At 41.6% G+C, this 21,209-nt stretch overlaps 1 protein-coding gene across 1 annotated transcript in view; it reads right to left on the reverse strand.

Moving 5' to 3' along the window:
• The window catches only part of MCTS1 (MCTS1 re-initiation and release factor), a 403,683-nt gene extending 397,886 nt beyond the window's left edge, over nucleotides 1–5,797 (reverse strand). The window contains exon 1 of the mRNA XM_044057335.1: nucleotides 5,635–5,797. Within this exon, the coding sequence (XP_043913270.1) occupies nucleotides 5,635–5,645 (11 nt within the window). The 5' untranslated portion in view covers nucleotides 5,646–5,797. The remainder of the gene's footprint in view (nucleotides 1–5,634) is intronic.
• Between the last annotated feature and the right edge of the window lie 15,412 nt (nucleotides 5,798–21,209).

A 21,209-nucleotide genomic window follows, 5' to 3' on the forward strand; every position in this document is an offset into this window, starting at 1 on the left:
GCAAGAAAATGGTTCACTTTAGTTATTTTCTACCTATTGCCAGTATGATCCATAATCAGTACAAATCTTTTTTGTTCATTTGAGAACTTTCATTTACGTTCAGTAATATTAAAGCTTTAGTCAGAACAAATGAATATGAATACAATACTTGCTGGAAATTATTAATTTTGTTCCAATATTTTTAATTGGAATACAGTAAAAAAAAATATGAGGATCTATCTGTATTAAATGAACTTTAACATCTCCGACATAGTCCATTACTAGAAACATTGATTTTTGAGATTTTATCAGGCGTTAGAAAGGATCTATGCAGATATTGCCTATTAAGTACTCTCCGATATTGTGAGCAAGATGTTAGCTTAACTGAAAGTAAGATACTGGTCTTATTTCTTCCAATATAGTGCCTACCATGGATGATTTTCTATGCTTACTGAAAAAACAGCACTAATGGAGATTAAAATCAAACTACTAAAAACTTATAGGTAGATACTAGGCTATCAACAAGGTTCCCTGGCTTACGCCACCCAAGAAAGATATTTCCTGTGCCCCTGTCGAGCAGAGCCACAGAAGTGATCCCCGGGGTGTATTTCCCATTTCCCATCCACTCGTCAAGATTTTTCTTGAAGAGTACTAATGAACTTTGCCTGACATAGATGGGTAGCTTGTCCCAGAGTATGGGAAGTCTCTGGGACAGGAATCTATCCCTCCAGCATGTCCGGTTTATTGTGGTGACAAGGTTTAGGTCCCTAGAGCGTGTAGCTCAGATGGACTGGGATTTCTTTAGGTGTAACATGTTCAACAACTTTGGGTTTGACATAGCTTTATATGTTAGGCAGAGATTACCTCAGAGTACGCGATATGCTGCTGAGTAAAGCTGGAATATTTTGAGACGGTTAGTGTAGGGCATCTGTTTGAGGACAGTAATCCTCTTTGTGAGGTACTTCTGTGGCCTTTCCAGCTGCTGCAGATGTCTTGTGAGGTACATTCCAAAAGGGGCATTGTACTCTATAATGGGTACAATGAGTGTCGAGTAGAGGGGGAACAATGACCTCTTTTTTCCTGGATGAAAACCCTTTTGTGATGATGTATGCCACGTAGAAGGATTTCCTGTCTACTGTGTCGATGTGATTATCAAAAGAGAAACTACTGTCCACCTGGGTCCCAAGGTCTCTTATCTTACATTTGGCATTAAGTAGACTGCCACCTATATGGTAGCTCATGGGTACAGAGTTTTTACCAAAGGTGATGACAATGCACTTTTTGGCATTGAGCTTGAGGCCATGGCTCTGACACCAGGCATCTGTCTCAGTGAGGCCTTTCTGTAGGATGTCCACATCGTTTGGGGACTCGACTATGGCTCCTAGTTTGCAGTCATCTGCAAACTTCGCTAGTCAAAGGCCTTCTGTGTTAGCCTGTACTTCAGAGAAGTAGATACCAAACAGGAGAGGTCCCAGGACTGAACCCTGTGGTACTCCACTTGTCACTGGTTTGAAGTTAGATGTGGAGTCTGCAACTTTTACAGTGTGGGTTCTGTCAGTGAGCCAGTTGGCAACCCATCTTGTGACTTAGGGATTTATACCTAGTTTAGTGAGTTTAGCTATAATTCCAGAATGGGGGGATGGTGTCGAAAGCTTTGGCGAGGTCAAGATAGACTGTGTGAACCACCTTACCCTCGTCTACGGCTTTGGTGACTGCCTCAAAGTCGATCAATTTCAGAAGGCATGATCTGCCTTTCACAAACCCGAACTGGGTGGGATCCAGAGTTTGGAGGTTACCAATGTCTTTGTTTATGAGTTCCATGATGATACGTTCCATGGCCTTACAGACCAGGCTAATAGGGAGATAGTTCCCGGGATCAGTGGTGGCTCCTCCTTTGTGGACTGGGTAACTGCTGCTGTGCGCCATTCAGTGGGCACAAAGCCTGACATGAGGCTATGATTGAACATGGTTCTTAGGTGGGGAGCCAATTTGTTCTGAAGTTCATGTAAAACGCAGCCTGGGATGTTGTCCAGTCCCATGGATGCTGTGTTTTTTGCTTTAGAGAGTGCAGCTTTTACCTGCGTAGTTGTGATTACAGGGACTCTGCATTCTTCCTGTATAGATATGGGCCCTTTAGGGTGTGGGGGGGGGGGTAATCCTAAGCAATTAGTCAATAATCCATGGAGGAAAGTTTTATCTTTGATAGACACTGCAACTGGAATCAGACTCTTCCAGTTAATACATATACTTTATACTATGATTCAATGTCTGTATTTTAAGCCTGCTCCCATCTTAATCTACTTGCGTCAGGCTAAATGTAAATATTGTATATAGTTAATCTGTTATATACAATGTAAACAAGAATTTATTATGTTATTTGTTCAAAATAAAAAAAAAATTATTGGAGTAAAAAAAGAAAATGGTGCACATCGATCCCTACAAAACACAGCAGTAGTTGGTGGTGGAGTAAAAAGGAGAAAGAAAAGGTTTCCTTTTCTTCCTCCTCTTCTACAGTAACTCTACTCTTCTCTACACTGTTACCAACTATCATTCTATCGTCACCCACCAAACCTTCTATTTATACCTTTCTTAACTCTTACCACTCATTTCATTTATATCTCAATAATTAAATCAATGTTTTGCTTTCCACCCTTTATAAATTACTTAATAACTTAGTACTATGTATTGTGACATCTATCCTACTGCATAGTTTTTTAACTGTATCTACACAGATTATAATTTAGTATAAAAAGCCTTATTGCTGCAGATATAATTGCTAACTTATCTATTTTGATATTATAAAATTTATTTTAATTGCATTCTGCCTAACACTGTTGATATCATACAATTTAAAAGATTTAGTTTGTACTGCATGTTCTGGAGGTTTTCTTCCCGTGCCTCTGCTGGAAAGAGGCTTTTGTGCTCAGCCAGAATTCCCTAGTCAACAAATGTAAAATAAACATTCAGAACAGCACAACTTAGTTTTACAGGATGTTACTCGAATCTAACTTCATCTGTAGAGGTTATAAATTTTCACAGGTGTTTACTAGGGTAACTACCACAAGGGACTTTTTAAGCCTAGCCATGCATCCCAAATCGCTGACAAGGTCTGATACCATTGATAAGTGTAAGCAGAGGCATGGGAGATGAACCACTTACAGGTTGGCTGTGTCCATTAGAGACATAGGTGCCAAATTGGGGATGAATTTCTGGTTCCCCATCCAACTGTCCAAGCTGCATTTAAATTAGGTTAGGGAGAAACTTTGCTTCACATGGATGAGGAGCCTATTCCATAGAGTGGGGTAGTCTCTGGGATACATACCCGTCTCTCCAGCAGGTCCTATTTATATCACAGGCAAGGTTTAAGTCTTTAGAACAGGTAATTCTGGTGCTGTTTGTTTTGTGGATATGCAGGAGGTCCAGCAGAGTGGGGTCTGACAATGCCCTGTATGCCAGGCATAGGTTTCCCCTCAAAAGCTTGTAGGAGACAGAATACAGGGATACGGCCTTGACACAGTCTGCACAGAACATTTTACTTACGCCTGACATTCTTTTAGTGAGGAACTGCTGTGGACATTCCAGTTGTTGGATATGCCTGGTTAGGTACATACCAAGGGAGCACTGTACTCCAGGATAGGTCTAATAAATGCCAAATACAATGGAACAATGACTTCCTTGGACTCAGATGCCACACCTTTGTTTATAAGTTGCACAACATAGAATGATTTCCCCACTACTGTAGGCATGTGATGGTCAAAAGCTAGATTACTGTGTGTGTTTAATTCCCTGACTACTGGGTCAACTCTAAAGGGTGTGTTGTCAATATGACAGTTAGCTGGGATGGATGACTTCCCACAGGATACTATTATGCATTTTTTGGCATTTAGTTTTAGTCCATGGCACTGACACCAGTTGTTTGTCTGTGTCAGCCGCTTCTGGAGAACATCTGTGTCAGTGTGGGATTCCATGACAGCTCCTAATGTGCAATCATCAGCAAATTTAGTCAGCCAGAGAGACTGCTGACATTGGCCTTGCCTTCTGAGAAGTAAATGCCAAAAAAGAGCAGTCCGAGGACTGATCCCTGAGGGACTCCACTTGTAACTAGCTTCTTTGTGTAGGTGAACTCCCAATTCTAACTTCCTGGGTCCTGTCTGTGAACCAGTTGGCTATCTACCAGGTGATGTACGAGTTTGTACCCAACCTCTTGAGTCTGTCAACAATGCCCAAGTGGGGTATCGTGTAAAATGCCTTGGCCAAGTCAAGGTAGGCAGTGTAAACCATTTTTCCCTCATCCAATGCTTTGGTTACCTTCTCAAACAAGTCCACCAGGTTGAATAGGCATGATCTGCCCTCGATGAAACCAAACTGGGTTGGGTCCAGTGTCTGGAGATTTACTACATATCTATTGAGCATCTCCATGACAATTCTTTCCATGGCTTTATATAAAGACTAGTGAGACTTGTGGGTCTGTAGTTTCTAGGGTCTGTAAATGACCCAGTAAATGACCCACCTTTGTACAGAGGGATGACTGTTGCCGTTCTACATTCTCCAACTTATTTTTTGCAGCACAAAACAAATACAAGATATGACAACATTAAGAACACATTAAAACATCAAAGACAAGGAGAATCACTTAGTTGTTCCTCAGTGTCAGCTGGCCCTGATGCTCAAAGTTGATGACTACTTCTGCATGACCCCAATGTACAACACTTGTAGTTCCCTATTAAGTGCATGAACAAAAAGTACTGCCAGGCTGACAGTTAACACAAGCACATTTTTGGCAGAGCAAAATGAAAACCCAAAACAGAATTGCAGCGATTGTTGCTAGAGGTTTTCTAAAGGAAGGCACTCTTGGATACTAAGATTTCTAAGACTTAGTGAAATATTACTTCTGAATAGCACTTTGATTTCCCAATTCCAATTGCCATATCCAACCACCTGTCATATAAAGTCAAACGGTACTGACTGTGCTTATGTAGTAATTAAAGCACTAAAATAAGATTGTAGGTTTTTTAACTTGAAAATGAAAATGTCTTCCCGAGCACTTTTTAAATATATTTTATTACAGACTAAAGGCACTCGCCATAGTATCAGATAGAGGTCAACACCTAATATGGCACTGCACCACATTTTACAGTAGAACAACCAAAGGCCAGTTTAGTCTTACATTTTACAACACAAACTTAAGCTGATGCTACTAATGCACTGACCCTTCCACAAAGCAAACATAAAAGTTCGGAATACTATCAGATATCGGAAAATTAAGAAGATAATGCAACACAGTAGTCAGCTACTTAAATAAAAGGGGTGTAAAATGTAGCTTTTTTTCAATGAATAAAGTAGAGAAACCATCAACTAACGATTTAGCCAGCCAAAATTAATCTTTAATAGAAATATTCTAAATTTAACATACACCGAATCATACTATCGCTACCTCTTCAAATGGCATTCCACTGAAATGCTGACTAATCATAATACAAAACAATACTACAAATCGCAGGATATTTGCGTTTTAAATCATCACAATGCATGTCTCATTAAAACTACAAACTGCAACAATTTCTGGAAGCTACTAAATCACTCAAAAACGCAAAACAGTGTATCTTGCGAATATCAACACATACTAACATATCACACTCCAAACTGCAGACTTACTTTTTAAACATGTCTAATGACCAGGAAATAACAGACTAAAAGCAGTACAACGTGAAAAAATCCACTGCAGCCTTTACTCAACAGCACACGAGTTCACTCAGCTTGCTCTCAAAAGCTTAAGTGTACGTGTACGGTATATCGCACGACAGACTGTCGTAAAATCTGTCAGTGTGAAGTACTGCTTTAGATGTTTTAGAGTGCTGTTTGAAGAGGGTTTTGTAATTGTCCTGCTTAACTGTATCAAACAAATTGAAGATAAGTAGGTGGCACATGATGACGCATGAAACTGGGAAGGCTAAATGCATCAGAGTTAAGTATACTGATGTGCCCAAATGTTTATTAGTGACTACCAGTCGTGTGCAGTTCACCAAAGGTCTACCTGTTGAGTGTTTTGCACACTGCCCAAATATATCTATAAACAGTCGTACTTATTTACAAAAGTATGATATTCTGTTAACTAAGCACATGAACAGTTTTAACATGTTTTTTTTTTACTTATTTCGTGCTTCTAGTCTCAAGTTTGGCCGCCCGTACGTCATTCTCTACGTCAGACATACTAGTGGAGAAAGGGGCGATAATGGAGAGTACTGGACCGCATCTTGCATAGGCCTCAGAATGTTACGGCAGTTGTTTAACATTCCCATTCAGGAGTTTCATATCTTCTCTATCACAGCCATACCTCTCAAGTGTACTTCATTATTAGTAGGAGTGTTACTCATTTTGTGTCTTAAAAAAGTCAATTAGTTCACTGTCCTGCATTTGAAGGGCATGTTATGCAAGATATGCTCAGCAATAATGAAAATCTTTATTTTTATTGTTTTTACTGGCAGTAACAGTTTCGAGTAATCCGCAGTGGTGGTGCTGCGGTAGCGTTGTCACGTCACAGTCAGACGCTGTCCGGTTCGATTCTCAGCTAGAGCGTCTTCTGCGTGGAGACATGCGTGAATGGGCGTACCTTCGTTGAAGGTTGTGCATCAGGGCTGATAACTCGGCACGTAAAAATCAACTACCAATCATTAGCGGACCAGAGTTCCGCTGTGGCGACCCCTAACCGGGAAAAGCCGAAAGACACAAACAAAAACAATTTCAAGTAATACTGGAGACAGTACAGGCAGGGCCGGCCTTAGCCGATATGGTGCCCTAGGCGAAGTAGTGTTCCGGCGCCCTTTAAGCCCCACCCATGTCATATTCATGAAACACCCCTACGAGCCACGCCCACAGGTCGGTCACTCCCCAGTAAAGCCAGTCCAGTGATTTTCTTTAATTATTTAAATGCATAGAAGAAAGGCTACCTTGTAATGTAGTTTAAACTGCAAGTGAAGATGGAAATTTCCTTTAATAAACCTGCTTTGTCTGTTGCTCCTTCACACATCCTTTACTATAAAATTCATGTCTTCAGAAAATAGAAGCCTATGGATCAATGCTTGACTAGGGTTGAGAATGCAAAACACTTTACTACAATGGATATCTCAAATGGATTCTGGACCCTCAAGGTCCATCCCCAAGACTCCTACAAACTGGCTTTCTCCTTTGGTCGAAAACAGTACCCTTGGAGTAGGTGTCATTTGGACGACTGAACTCAGCTGCAGATTACAGTGTCTTCCTGCACATGACCATGCCTGATACAGAAAGTAGAGGGAATCTGATTTAAGAGGATGAACTAATCAAAAGCGAACCTGTTGCTAAAGTGACCTATGTGTTAAACCAGCAAAATAATGCTGGGGCCAAATTGTCCCCCCACAAAAGGATTGTGGTTCTGAAACAAGGGCAAGTATCTAGAGTATGAAATTGGGCCAGATGGTTTATGCATTCAAAACAACAATATATAGGCTAGCCAATGAATCTACCCTCCAAAAAAACAGATGAGACTAAGAAGCCATCTAGGTATATGTAATTACTCAAGACAGTTTATTCAGGACAATGTAAAAGTGGGATATCCCCTTACCAAGCTACTGAAAAACTCAGAACCCTGGGTATGAGGGAAAGAACAAGAAAAAGCCATGAAAGCTTTAAAGGATACCTTGAGTCAGGCCACATGCCTGGCATATCCACAGCTGGATAAGGTATACTGACAGTAGTATCAGTGCTGCCCTATATCAAAGGCATGATTCTGATCACTGTGTTGTAGCATATGCCAGCAAGACCCTGAGTGGGGTAAATAAAAAGTTTTGAGTGTGAAAGGGCTCTCTTTTCTACCATATGGGCAATACAGAGATTTAAAAACTATATTTGTGACAAAAACTTTATGGTACAGACTTAACATCAACCCATTGCCCTTCTGGGAAGCCAAAACTAAGGGAGGGTAACATGTTTAGTAGCAGAATTGTGATCTGGACTTCAACCTTCCAAGAGCAACATTTTGGAAATAAAATATACCCAAAAAACAAAAAGAGCTCAATTGCCCAAGAACTGGTAGATCTGTAGGTTATGTCTGCAGAGAATCTGAAGAGCCTTGTCAGCCTCCTCAGTAGGACTCAGCACTAGACCTCACTAGGCCACAAAACAGAGACTACCATTGTGATGAAAATGTGTGCAAAGACTTTCTGAAGACTTGTACTGATGCTGCTATTTTAGTCAGGATGGAAACAGATGATGTGGCCTGGAGCAGTACGGCATTCCGACAAACCATGCCTTCTGTCAGCAGACAAGCCATGCCTTCTTGTCAGCAGACAAACCGTGCCTTCCTGTCAAGTACCACCTTGGACACAAAATTAGTCAGTCTGCTGAATTCACATCTGTATATGTAGCTGTACAAACAGCAGTCCAATTCAATATTACCCTGAGTAAGTATTAACGGCCATGCATACCACTCCTAATAAATCCACAAGGGTTTTGCCTTCTGAGATGATGACTGGTAGGAGAATGGTGGTGCTTTTGCATTCTCTGTATATTTCAGAGGATTAAAGGCTGGCACATGCCACCACTGCCCATGATAATGTGAGCCATCTAAGAGAGCACTTAAAACAAGCCTTTGCCCTATACTAATTTGGAAAAGACTGTGCATGTGTACAAAATCTATTACGATTGAAAGGCCAGCCCAATTTAATACCAAATAAGTAGCAAGGTATTCTATTTTAACTACAGCAGGGAAAAAGAAAAAAAAAACACAAATTTCTGCTAAACTGGGATGGGCCATTCTTAATAAGATATAGAATTTCCCCAATGACCTAGCAAATAGAAATATAGATAAAAAGCACTGGTGAAGCTTTACTTAAATGGGTTCATATTAATCATCTATGGCCTTATGAATATAAAGCAGTCCTACCTATCTTGGAAGATGAACAGACAGACAGGCTTCTGAATGCATACCTTCTGTACCATATTTTACCTTGCTGTAGACACATCTAGCTAGATTTAAAGTACTTAAGGTAAAGGGAGAAATGAGTTCCATTAGAAAATGCACACAAAAACATTCATTGGGCCCTACAGAGCACCAATCAACACATTGGAATGCCTCCTGCTGCTCTTTTCTTCTTTCTTCTCTTAAAATATGTCAGCAGCAGTGCAACAGTATAGTTTTTGGACTCCAAGAGACTAAATGGCATTTCTTCTGCAATGTACAGTATGCTGCTTAGATATTAAAATATTTACCAGCTTCTCCATCATTGTCTGGCTGTAGAGCAATATGTGTTATATTTTATTTTATTTCTGTTTGATAATCTATTATATTTTTTTCCTAACACCAATGTTTTGGAGTGCATACAGTAATATTGTATAATCTGATGTTTGTTTGTTAAGCTGGTTAAAAAAAAAAAATATATATATATATATATATATATATATATATATATATATATTTATCTATATGTAAGATTTACCTTCAGTTAGTCGACTAACATGTACATTGACATCCTGAAGGTAAACCACTGTATGTCGAAAACCAAAACTTCGACTACCTACTACGCATGCATTGAGGAAGAACATTGGTGCATGCAACTTTATTATATATACTAACTCTTACATTGCACAGTTGCAGGGAAAGAGAATATTACCCTAACCAGGGATTTTCGATCTTGTACACTTGACAACTGTCTGAATAATTGACCAAATGCAGTTGATTAAACAGATGTTAACCAAACCAACATAACCCATATATACATACATATATATACATACACACACACACACACATATATATATATATATATATATATATGTGTGTGTGTGTGTGTATAGATATATTCTGTTAAATGGAATTTCTGCTGGCTGCCTTTTGCATTGCATCGTCTTGCTTTGGGTTAAGGGAATTTGCTCTTACCCCTGCTATTTCTGATCATCTTGGAGTTAGTACATATAATTAGTGGGGGATGGAGCCACCCTGCAAAAAAATAGATTTCTGTTTTTTGATGTTCGATCATTTTATAGATCTATGTAAAATGATTATTTTGCTTGTGTTTGCTTTTATGAGTATTTGCAGTTTTGCTGACACACTCGAATTTGATGTTTTCTGACAAAAATCAAAGCAAAACTGTTGACTTAATTTGCAAAGCTGATAACAAGTTAGCTAGTTGTCAGCATGCTTTCACAATTTTGATGTTACTAACAGTAGCCAGAGAAACGTGTGCACAGCAGCTGAATCCTTTGTCACTTCCTAGCTTACATTTAGTTTCTCTCAATGATATTCGTTCTGTTTTGCTGTGAGTTTCAATGCCAATAAGAAACATTATTGCAATGTATTTTATTCAAAAGTATTGCTTGTAAAATGCAATTGCACCTTAATGCTACATGACCATGGGCCAGATTCACGTAACCTCTGTGTAAGAGTTAATATGTCTTACACGGATGCTGCAGTCTAACGGTATGACGTCAGCATGCCATGCATATTAATGAGGGCATGCTGAATCATACCCTAGGCTAACACGGTCCATGTAGGAAAGTAGGGGGCGTGTCCAAATGCCGAGTTCTGCAAAGGGACACGCCCCCAGAAGAGTCAGAGTCCTGAAAGTAAACACCCACGAGCGAGTCCGCAGAAATGTCAAGGAACACAACACCACACATGACCCCAAAGACTATAAACCCAACTGTAATGTAAAACGTAAAAATAGCAGTTTAATTTTTTTTTATATAATTTCCAAAATGTTTGCTCGTAGTTTCGCTCGTTTGCGTGGGTATGCCCTCCGCACAGCCACAGTTAGCAGACAATGAAAAGCATATAAGATCTAAATATGCAAATTAAGCCAAGTAGCAATAGCGTAGCGGTAGAGACGTTGGCCAAAGAGGAGGTAGTCATGGTTCGAGCCCCAACAACATCATTCACCATTTTTATTTAAATAAGCATGAAGCAATCCCGACATATATATATATATATATATATATATATATATATATATATGTATATATATATATATATATATATATAAAACTATAAATTAAGTAAAATGTAATGAAATGGGCCATGTTTTTCTGAAGAAATCCGACATAATAAAATATTAAAAAAGGATCATAATTGCCCATAGCTGAGCTAGGCTTTAACAAGCGTAATATGAGTGCCCATAGGTGAGCAGCGGTTTAACAAGCTGAATATGAGTGCCCATGGGTGAGCAGTGCTTTAACAGGCTTAATATGACTGCCCGCAGATGAGCAGCGGTTTAACAGGTTTAATATAAGTGCCTGGAGTTGAGCAATGCTTTAACACACTTAAAATGAGTGCCCATAGCTGAGCAGTGCTTCACCCAGCGTAATATGAGTGCTCATAGCCAAATAACGCGTCACCCAGCGTAAGCCATTTGCGCGGAGCTGCGCACCGCGCCAACCAGCTTACCTGCGGGCAACGTTGGGCAAGCTGTATCAAAGCCACCTTTACACAGACACACCTCCTAGCTGTCTAGACAGTAGTAAAATAAAAAAAGCAATGGCCAGGCTCGAACCCAGGATACTGTGCACCATAGTCAAAGTACTGAACCACTAAGCCATGACAGTTGTACTGAGAAATGCAGTATTAGCATATATATAGGAATGAATGTAAATAGAAGCATGACAAAGCAGGTTTTTTAAGCTGATAAATATCCAAAATGGCCAATCATGGATAAGTGCGGGAAAACCAGCATATATAAGCCCCATAGGCAGGAATACACAGCATAACTGATTGTGGTACCCATTTGCAGTCGGGATGGCAGGTGCAGGAGAGGGAAGTCGCTTTAGAGCACAGAGATGGGGTGTTGAGGAGTCAAAATATATGGTTTGGCTCCTAGTCCATGATCATGAAGCACAACTCATGCAGGGCCAGGTTCACTGGGGTGCATACAAGGCAGAGGCGTGGAACTGGTTGGCACAAGATCTCACCAGTGCCACAGGCATTCCGAGGACTGGTGCACAGGTCCTTCACCACCATGCGGACCTGAAGCGACGGAAGGAGGACCAACTGAACCATTGGATCCAGGAGGCCCGCCAAATGCCCAACGCCCCACTACTGAGTAAGTATCCATGTAATTAAGTATGTAAGAAATGCTATCCTAGCCTATAGTATGGAGAGGTATGTTCCAATATTACTTCATTTATATTACAGCTGCAGGTGTTCGTTCCATGAATCGGCGAGCCTATGCTGATAGGCTGCTGAGGTTGCGCCACCAGGCAGGTTAGTAATTATTTAGCTGGTATTGTTATAGAATATAAGTGATACAGATTGTAAAAGAGTTCAGTATTGTAACCCAGTAATAAAGGTCAAATAAGCCTAGAAGAAAGATTCTGCTAGTATTGTAAGATTAGATAAGTGATGCAGCCTGGAAAACAGTGTAATGCAAACCAGTAATAAAGATTAAACAAGTTTCAAATAGAGTTTCCACCTGTATTGTAATATCAGATAACTGCTGCAGCCAGAAAATGAGTGGTAATCAATCAACAAAGGATAGACAAGTGTCAAATACATCCTTGTAAATTCTGCTATATGAAATAAGTGAGTCAGCTGGAAATGATTGTTGTAAACCAGTAATAAATGTTAATAAAGCCTAGAATTAAGTACCATTCTGAAATGTAAATATAAAATAATTGAGAGAGTGTGAGAAAGACAGTTTGAAGCTACCAAGAAAGCTGTAATAAGTCTGGAATAAAGGTATACTGCAGTCACTACATAATGAAATGAATGAGACAGCCACAACCAAACAATAATGTGTGAAATAAAATGCAGAACATGGACTGTGTCCGTCCCACAAATTGGATATGTTGTTGTACCCTTGCATTATGGAAATAGTATGGTTGTATGAAATGCTGAACATCCACAGTTGTCTAGACCCATATAAATCAAATGTAGCAGGATGCTGTACCTGAACACAGCCAAATATGAACATATATGAATAAAAATGGAATGTATATTAATGTAGCAGTAACATCCCCATCACCAACATTCCTAACGTTACATACAGAAAACTGTACTAATACATGTAGGGGATATATATCTGCATCTACTAGGAATGTACAGTATATGTATAGGTAGTTTTAGTTGTTAATGTAATATTTCTTCACCTTACCCTATTGTCACAAATGATGCCATTCCACACCAAACCGGGTATGTGTATTCACAATTAATTCCCATGGACATTTGTCCTGTTGGTTCATACATATCTGCATGTACGTTGATGCATGTGCCCAGTTCACATATCCGAACCTGATGGCCTGTTGCCACCAATCAACCCTGCATGCTGTTGGAATATGCACTGTTGTTCTAAATATGCATGTGTTATGCTTGCTGCTCAATGTTCGGAATTCATGGGTGTTTGGTCAATGGGAATACTGATGCATGCTGTTACAACTAATTTTGAATGGTGTTGTTTGTTACTAACCCAAAATGCCATAAAATTCTGCTAAACATAGGACAACAGGGAAGGCGGGTTCCAGCGGACCCACCTCTCCCACCTCAGCTGGCGAGTGCACCTGGCACCAGTGCCAAGGCCGGGACCTCCTCCTCCAGTGGCCCTGTGCCACCTTCGGGTGGAAGCGCTGCAGGGGATGGGGCTCGTCCCCCCTCTGCAAGCGTGGCCAGAGGAGAGCCTCCACTCACCCTCCATAGGGTCCGGTCTGTGGTGCGTAGCGAGATCAGGCAGTCTGTGACTGATCCCCTATGCCAGCTTGAGGCGAGGGTGGCGCAACTCACGGGTGTGCCTGCCCGTTCTATCCAGCCCCGACCTGGGCTGTGAAGGCGCAGTGGTAACTGCCTATGTGTGGGGATTTCAGTTCCACTGTTGCCATCTGTGGGCTCATGGGCTCGCGATATCCAAACATCCGTCCCTGTCATTTGTGTTTACCCCCCACATGTGCCATACTCCGCCCCTGTATGCGTCTTGTTTGTCTTGTCTGTTAACCTCCCCAACCTACCTCCCCGAATATACCTACTTACTGTACCTCACATTCCACTCTCACCTGAAAAAAAATAAAAAAAGGGCTCTCTGTTCCCACAAAAAAATTACGCCCCATACATAGCTGCCCAATTCGCACACATGACCACTGGACATGCAAACTGATCATTCTAATTGGCAGTACAACATATTTTGTTGTCCTCACCCCTCTCTCAGGGGTGGAAAGTTTCAAATTTCACACATATGCACAGCTGTTGCTGATAAAGAAATGGGCAGCTATGGGCCTTCCCTACATCCTTCCTGCACATCCCGAGCTTGTTTTCCTACTATCCTACCCTCTTTGTGCCCCCTTTTTCACCACTTTCCTATCTCCCCATTTTCTTTTCTTTAAAAGAAATTAGTGCGGGTGTTAGCGGGAGTAAGCACTTTTAAGCAGTAGTCAGTGGGTGTGCACTTGTGTGCGCTTAGCTAAGCGAGTGTGCGCATGTGTAAGCATCGCGCAATCCAGCACAAACCCGCTTACAACTGCTTAAAAGTGCCTTAGTCACTCTGTATGACAAGGCCTGTAGTCTGTTCATCAGCAAAATAAAATTCCCCTGTCAGTCTCGAACCCAGGACCTTGGAAACAGTAGTCTGCATGAATTACCACTGAGTCATGACAGATATACAAGAGCTTGATGCTGAAAGAAATATATCGTGAAATAGAAGGACTGAATTTAAAGGGAATATAGGAAGGCCATTACACAAAGCTTGTTCCCTCTATGTTTACTGGCAATTCCTGTAGAATTGCTTTACAGGAGTGTGATAAGAGAAACAGCCATGCTAGGAGGTAATAATGTTAGAGTAGCACCTTACAAACCCCACACAGTATCAGAGCATGATAAACACCACCATATTTGAATAGATATGAGGCCAGACTTCCCAACTGTGACTGATTTACAGGGATGTCCCTGATTTGCAAAAAATGTTACCTGTGCCCCACTGACTCCCTGTGAAATGTACTAACAGTAGGTAGAAAGGTGGGGAATCCCACGTAATGGTGACTGTCAATAAGTTAAAGTAGACACTACTTGCATGTCAGAAATGGTGTAGTAATACATATGCTCAAAATACCCCACAATCATAACTGCAGAATATCTGAAATATATCATGGGTGTATCCCACTGATATGTACCTTTCCCTGAGGCTGCTCAAATATATACCTGAGAGTATCTGAGGCCTGCAAGTGTCAGAAACACACAGGCATATTAGCCTGTCTGCTGTTACACACTCTGCGAATAGCTGTAGAATTACTTCCACAAGCATGCCCTCATGTAGGAGTACAACACAGAAATATCAAAGGATGTAGCCATCTAACAAACTAATGACAGTATAGCAGTTTACAAGCACTGCATGTGCCTGATATTCATAATTGTTAGTACAAAATACAAGGCCCTAGTACTGCTCAGCAGCAAAATACAATACTCTTGTACATGTCAAACCCCAGACCTTCAGCTCACCAGACTGCATGCAGTGCCACCAAGCCACAGCAAACATATAAGAACTTACTGCTGAAAGAAATATATCATGCATTGCAAGGAGTGAATGTAAATGGAAAATAGGAAAGCCATAGCAACACATTCCAGTAAAGACAAATATCAGGCCTTCAAGGAGTGAATGTAAAGGGAAAATAGTGAAGCCATTCCAACACATTGCAAGAACTACTGTTGTATACCAGTTAATCCACAACTCCCACAGGAAAGTACATACTCCCATGTAAACAGTGTTAGCATTAGCAGGTGTGGGTTAACATACACACTGAGAAGAGTGAACTGGAAAAAGCAACAGTCAGGTTTCAGTACAACATGCATTTCAGTGGCTACAACACACCTTAGATATGACAGACATACCAACCTTCTGACTGACACAACAGTGTGCACAGCAAACCAGCATGGTCCCCACCTTGCAAAACTGAAAGGCCTACGCCTACCTAACCTAACATTTTATAGTAGTGTCCTGAAATCACAGTGAGAACTGTAATTACCACACAGCAGGCTGCATGCAATTAGTAAATGCTGGCCACCAATTGGTGCAGAGGCCATCACATGCACATGTGCATATACCTACAAAAGCAGCCTGTACTGCCACTCCACACATGCAATAATATCATTGAAGCAACTGGAGGGAGAGAGAGAGAGACATAGACCCCAAAAAAAAAAAAAAGCAAGCCAGCAAGCAAGCCATCCAGGCAGTCAGCCAGCAATCCAAAACAAATCTGTCAGAGACAAAGGTAATGTAAGCTACATAATCTAATAATCTACATACTGTGAACCCTCCATATGTGTTAGCAGTCTGTTTCTATATGTATATGAAGATGTGCATAGGGCAAGGGACATACTGCAACTGTTAGTGAAGGCTGGACATACATATGTAGTTGAAGGTTGCTATGTGCACATATCAATGTAGGTTGTAGTGTGTGGCATTGAAAACAGCATGCAGTGCGGGTATATGTCATGTGGTGGTGAACTTCTGTGGGACTGAGCCAGTGAGGCCTGCTACAGCTATATGGCTTGAGGACAGTATAATGCATTATGCACAGCAGTGTGCAATATCATTACAGAATGGTATGTCTATATATCGATATACATATATATGTCTATATATCTACATATCTATATCTATATATATATATATATATATATATATATATATATATATATATATATATATATATATATACATAGACAAAGAGGTCTGTATAGATACATAGAGATATATGGATAGATAGATAGAGAATATGTATATACATATAGATATAATAGACAAATACATATATAGATATAAATTTAGATACATACATGTATACAGATAGATATGAATGTCTATAGATATGTATATATATATATATATATATATATATATATATATATATATAGTATGTATATATATATATATATATATATATATATATATATGTAGATATGTATATATATATATTACATATATATATATATATATATATATATATATATATATATAGATATGTATATATTGATATATATATGTATATATATATATATATATATATATATATATATAAAGAGAGAGTGAGAGAGGGGGACATGGGGGCAGATGTACTGCAACAGGTGCCTGGTGACCAAGGCATGGACAGAACACCAGTGTTGAAACTGCAGTACCATACCCCATTCCACAACATGTTACCCACTAACTACCACATAGGTGGTTGCCTGCCTACCACTGGAGGTGTCAGAAGGGAACATGGGACACAGGTGTACAATAGCCTCCCCTTTGATATCCACAGTGGCACACTAGTCTTGTAATCCCTGTACATGGTACGTGTCATCACAAAAGATGTGTCAGCTAAGGAAATGCAAGTCAGTGTACCCCTGTACACCTCACAATGTCCTATGCAGTATGTACCTCCCATGAGAACTACAGCAAATGGAAAGGCCACAGACATACCTAACAAAGACTGATAATGGCCACAAACACATTCCCTATGCAGACTGACTCACAAAACCACAGCTAGAGTACCTTGCATACTGCCTACACAGAGGTTACCAGTGCTGGATATACAGAGTTATGTCACACCCATACCAGTTGTCCAACCGCCATGGTAACACCTCACAATCTGTCCAGCCTACATGACCTATGGCCCTAATCCTTGTCACCGCAGTAAAGAGCACATGCTGGAGGTATAGGTTCCTATCCACAAATACGCCATACCCTAGACTAAACCACCCAGCATTAACAAACAAGGCTCCTTATTAGTAGATGTCAGACATACCCCTGATGAATGTTATGGAGATAGGTAATATGCCATGTGAGTCACCTCTGTGTAACTGTTTGACAGGAGCAGGTACAATCACATTACATGTGTCCCAAGGGGCAGGGTAGCATAAGGCTATGCTGCTGTAGGCCCAGGGCCAATAGCATAGTACCTACCTATGACACAATGCACACACACATGTACTCAGTGCAATACCAACTATGTGAGGTGGAATGAGTGTGACACTGACTGTGTGCAAGGTCTGTAATGGTGTGATTGCTCAGTGTGACTTAGTGTCTGTCATGGTAGTTTGTGTCCTCGGTGTGAGGCCAGAGAAAGATGTGTCAGTTATTGGGATACAAACATACTAGATTGCCATATGTTGTGCTGTAGTACCCTGTGTACGACTGCTGTGTAGGTAGGGGTATGGCAGCAAAGACTAGGGCGGATTACCAGTGAAACTGTAAATGTGCATTGCATGGGATGACAATATTCTCCATCCATTAGCTTGATACATACCCCCAGTGTGAGGTTGTGCATTGTACCTCAAACAGTGTGCCGAGTGCTGGTGTATACTAGTTTGTTGTATGGAGTGTGGCAGGCACTGTCACACAGTTGTGGGCTGAGCACTGATATGTGGTAATTTACATGTGTATCCCCTGATAGACAGACAGATGCTATATATGGCAGTTCAGTGATATCAGTACAGTAGAGTATTACGTGTGCCATATTACCTGCTCACATATTTGTCTTTACCTTCCAGGGCGATGGTGCATCAGCGCAACCCGTGTTATTCAGCTGCAGAGGATGAGGAGATACACCACAGCCTGGTGCGGGATTTCTCTACACTGTTTTTCAGGACCAGCCAGAACCAGCAGGAGAGGGCTGCACTGTGGCAAGACCTTGTCCTTCGGGTAAATGACATAGGCATGCATAACCGGACATATGAGCAGGTACGCCATCACTGCAGTGATTTAATTAGAAATGTCCGTCAGCGTGCATCTGATATCCACAGACAACAGCTTGCCACAGGGGGTGGGGTACCTATCCACCCCCCCCTCACCAGAGTGGAGGAGCTCCTCCTAAGTGTTGTGGCTCCAGGCCAACAACAACAACATCCACAGACATGTGTCATGATGGAGGCCGGAGCCACCCAGCATGTGGACATGGAGTGTGCAGGTAACATGCCATATATGTAGTTGCCTGTTCTCTGCACTGGTAGTTTATGCATGTGTGAGATGTGTACTGTGTGTGTAGTTGTTATCCTGCCTATTCTTGTGCAAGATTGATATTCTGAATATCATCACTACACCTGTGAAAGCCAACTGTTGTACTACTGTACTGTATCATACTCACAGTATCAATGGCACAGTTGTGGCCACTGACAATAACTCTCTTATTTGTGCAGGTCCCTCTGGAGTAACAGCAAGGCAGCCAATCCATGCTGGTGAGTGTGTAATAACAATACTATTAATACTAATAATAATATTAATACTAATAATACCCTCAAACAGTATTGTGTATGTGTTGGATTGCAGGTGTGTGTGTGTGTTTGTATCTGCTGTACTGAGGAGTGTGCATGTGTGCCCATGTGCATGTGTGCCCGTGTGCATGTGTGCCCATGTGCATGTGTGCCCGTGTGCATGTGTGGTAACACTGTGTACACATTGTAAACGTCTTCCTCTCACAGGTTCTGGTGTTGCTCTGTTGGTGTGCAGCAGGGAACCTGAAGCCACTGCTGGGGATATTGATAATGATGATACATGTGTAATGGCACAGGGAAGTGTGTTAGGGTCTGTTGTTGGTCAGCCAATCGACAGTACACAGCAGTCAACCCCATCAATGCGCACAGTCATCCTGCCGATACATCCATTGTCACCAATGTCCTTAGCTGAGGGACAGCATACAGTGGGCATTGACCAGGGTAATGTGGTATCAGTGGCACATGCATCCCCTCACAGTAGCCATGGCCAGAGTCCTGACATGGTACAACACAGGCAGATGTCCAGGGGTTCTCGTGGGAGCATCCGTGGTCGTACTGCCCCTGTCAGACGTGCCCACAGAGGTCTTTCAACCTCAGCTATGTTCCGGGCTGTAATGCAGGCACAGGCACGTATGGAACGGTACACCAGACAGGGTCTGAGGGAGCTGAGAGCACATCGCACTGCTATGAATGACACTATGCGTGACGTTGCAGCTGCCATCCGTACTGTCGGCGAGGTCATTGATAGACGTTGGGGGGACACATTAGATCTGTTCCACAACTACATGTCCATGAGCCAGGGCAATGCAGGACAGTTGAGGCGTCGACGTGGACGTATGCCAGCAACATCATCAGCTGGCAGTCATCGCGGACGACAACAAACCCACAGCCGCTCCCATAGTGCCAGTACCAGCCCCAGCAATGCTGGGTCTGTGCTGTCATCAGACCATCCTAGAAGACCATGTGCACGTGGCTCTGGACAGTCCCAGCAGGGACATGTGTTCAGTCAACAACCCACTGCTTCTGATGACAGTACCCAGTCTGGCTTAGTACCTGATACTGTCCGTAGCACCCCTGCCAGGCACAGGTACCATGTCCGTGGCCAGAGACAGTGATCTGTATGACCTGGCAGGTACAGTCTGTGGCTGTCCACAAACACCCGTATATGGCAGCCATGTGGTGGAACTGTGTGCATCCATACACACAGGCATAATGCTAACACCTAGGGCTAACACATACACACACACACCGCATCAACATTGCCCCATGTTGTACTGCTGTCCCTCACTAACACACACACACATACATGTCGATTGGATGTGTCAATGGCAGACTCTGGCAAACCAAGTACACACCCTGTGCATATGATGAAACTGTGCCACCTCCTGCAATCTGTAACATTGATGCAGGAACAGGATAGCATGGTGCTGATGCTCAGGGTGACTGTATAGCACTGTAGTAATATTATCATGTTGTTAACAGTACAGTGTAATGATATCATTGTGGGCATATCCCAGCATGCCTGATGCATTAACACTAAGATTGTCATTGTAGTTTTTTATACATCAGTGTTAATTCCAAAAGTGTAATTTCTGCACATGTGCCACATGGCAGTTGTGTGTAGCTGTGCCTGCATGTGTTGTGGAGTGGACAGTACAGGTGTGATGTTTGCAGCACACAGTTGCAGGTGTACATTTGTGAACAAGGTGGAGTTGCATTCTCTGCATGTAGATGCATAGTGCACACATGGCAAGGGTGACATGCACCATGTGACACAGTAGTCATACATTGTAGTTCATATTGGTGGCCACTTTGTGTTGTACTACACATATGTCTCACCTGGGGTCACATGTATGTATGACATGGTTTGACAGTATGCTGTGGGTCATACGGTTTACCAATGTCAATGGTTTGCATTCTGGTGGTAAGGCTCAAAACACAAACCCACCTACATAGGTATCACAAGGGATAAGAAACTAGAAGTAATGATACTCAATGCCAGACATCTAAACCGCAAGATGCATGCAGTGCAGAT

The sequence above is a fragment of the Protopterus annectens genome, chromosome 15.part0 (assembly GCF_019279795.1).
Source record: "Protopterus annectens isolate FY-2018-M chromosome 15.part0, PAN1.0, whole genome shotgun sequence".
Lineage (NCBI taxonomy): Eukaryota > Metazoa > Chordata > Ceratodontiformes > Protopteridae > Protopterus > Protopterus annectens.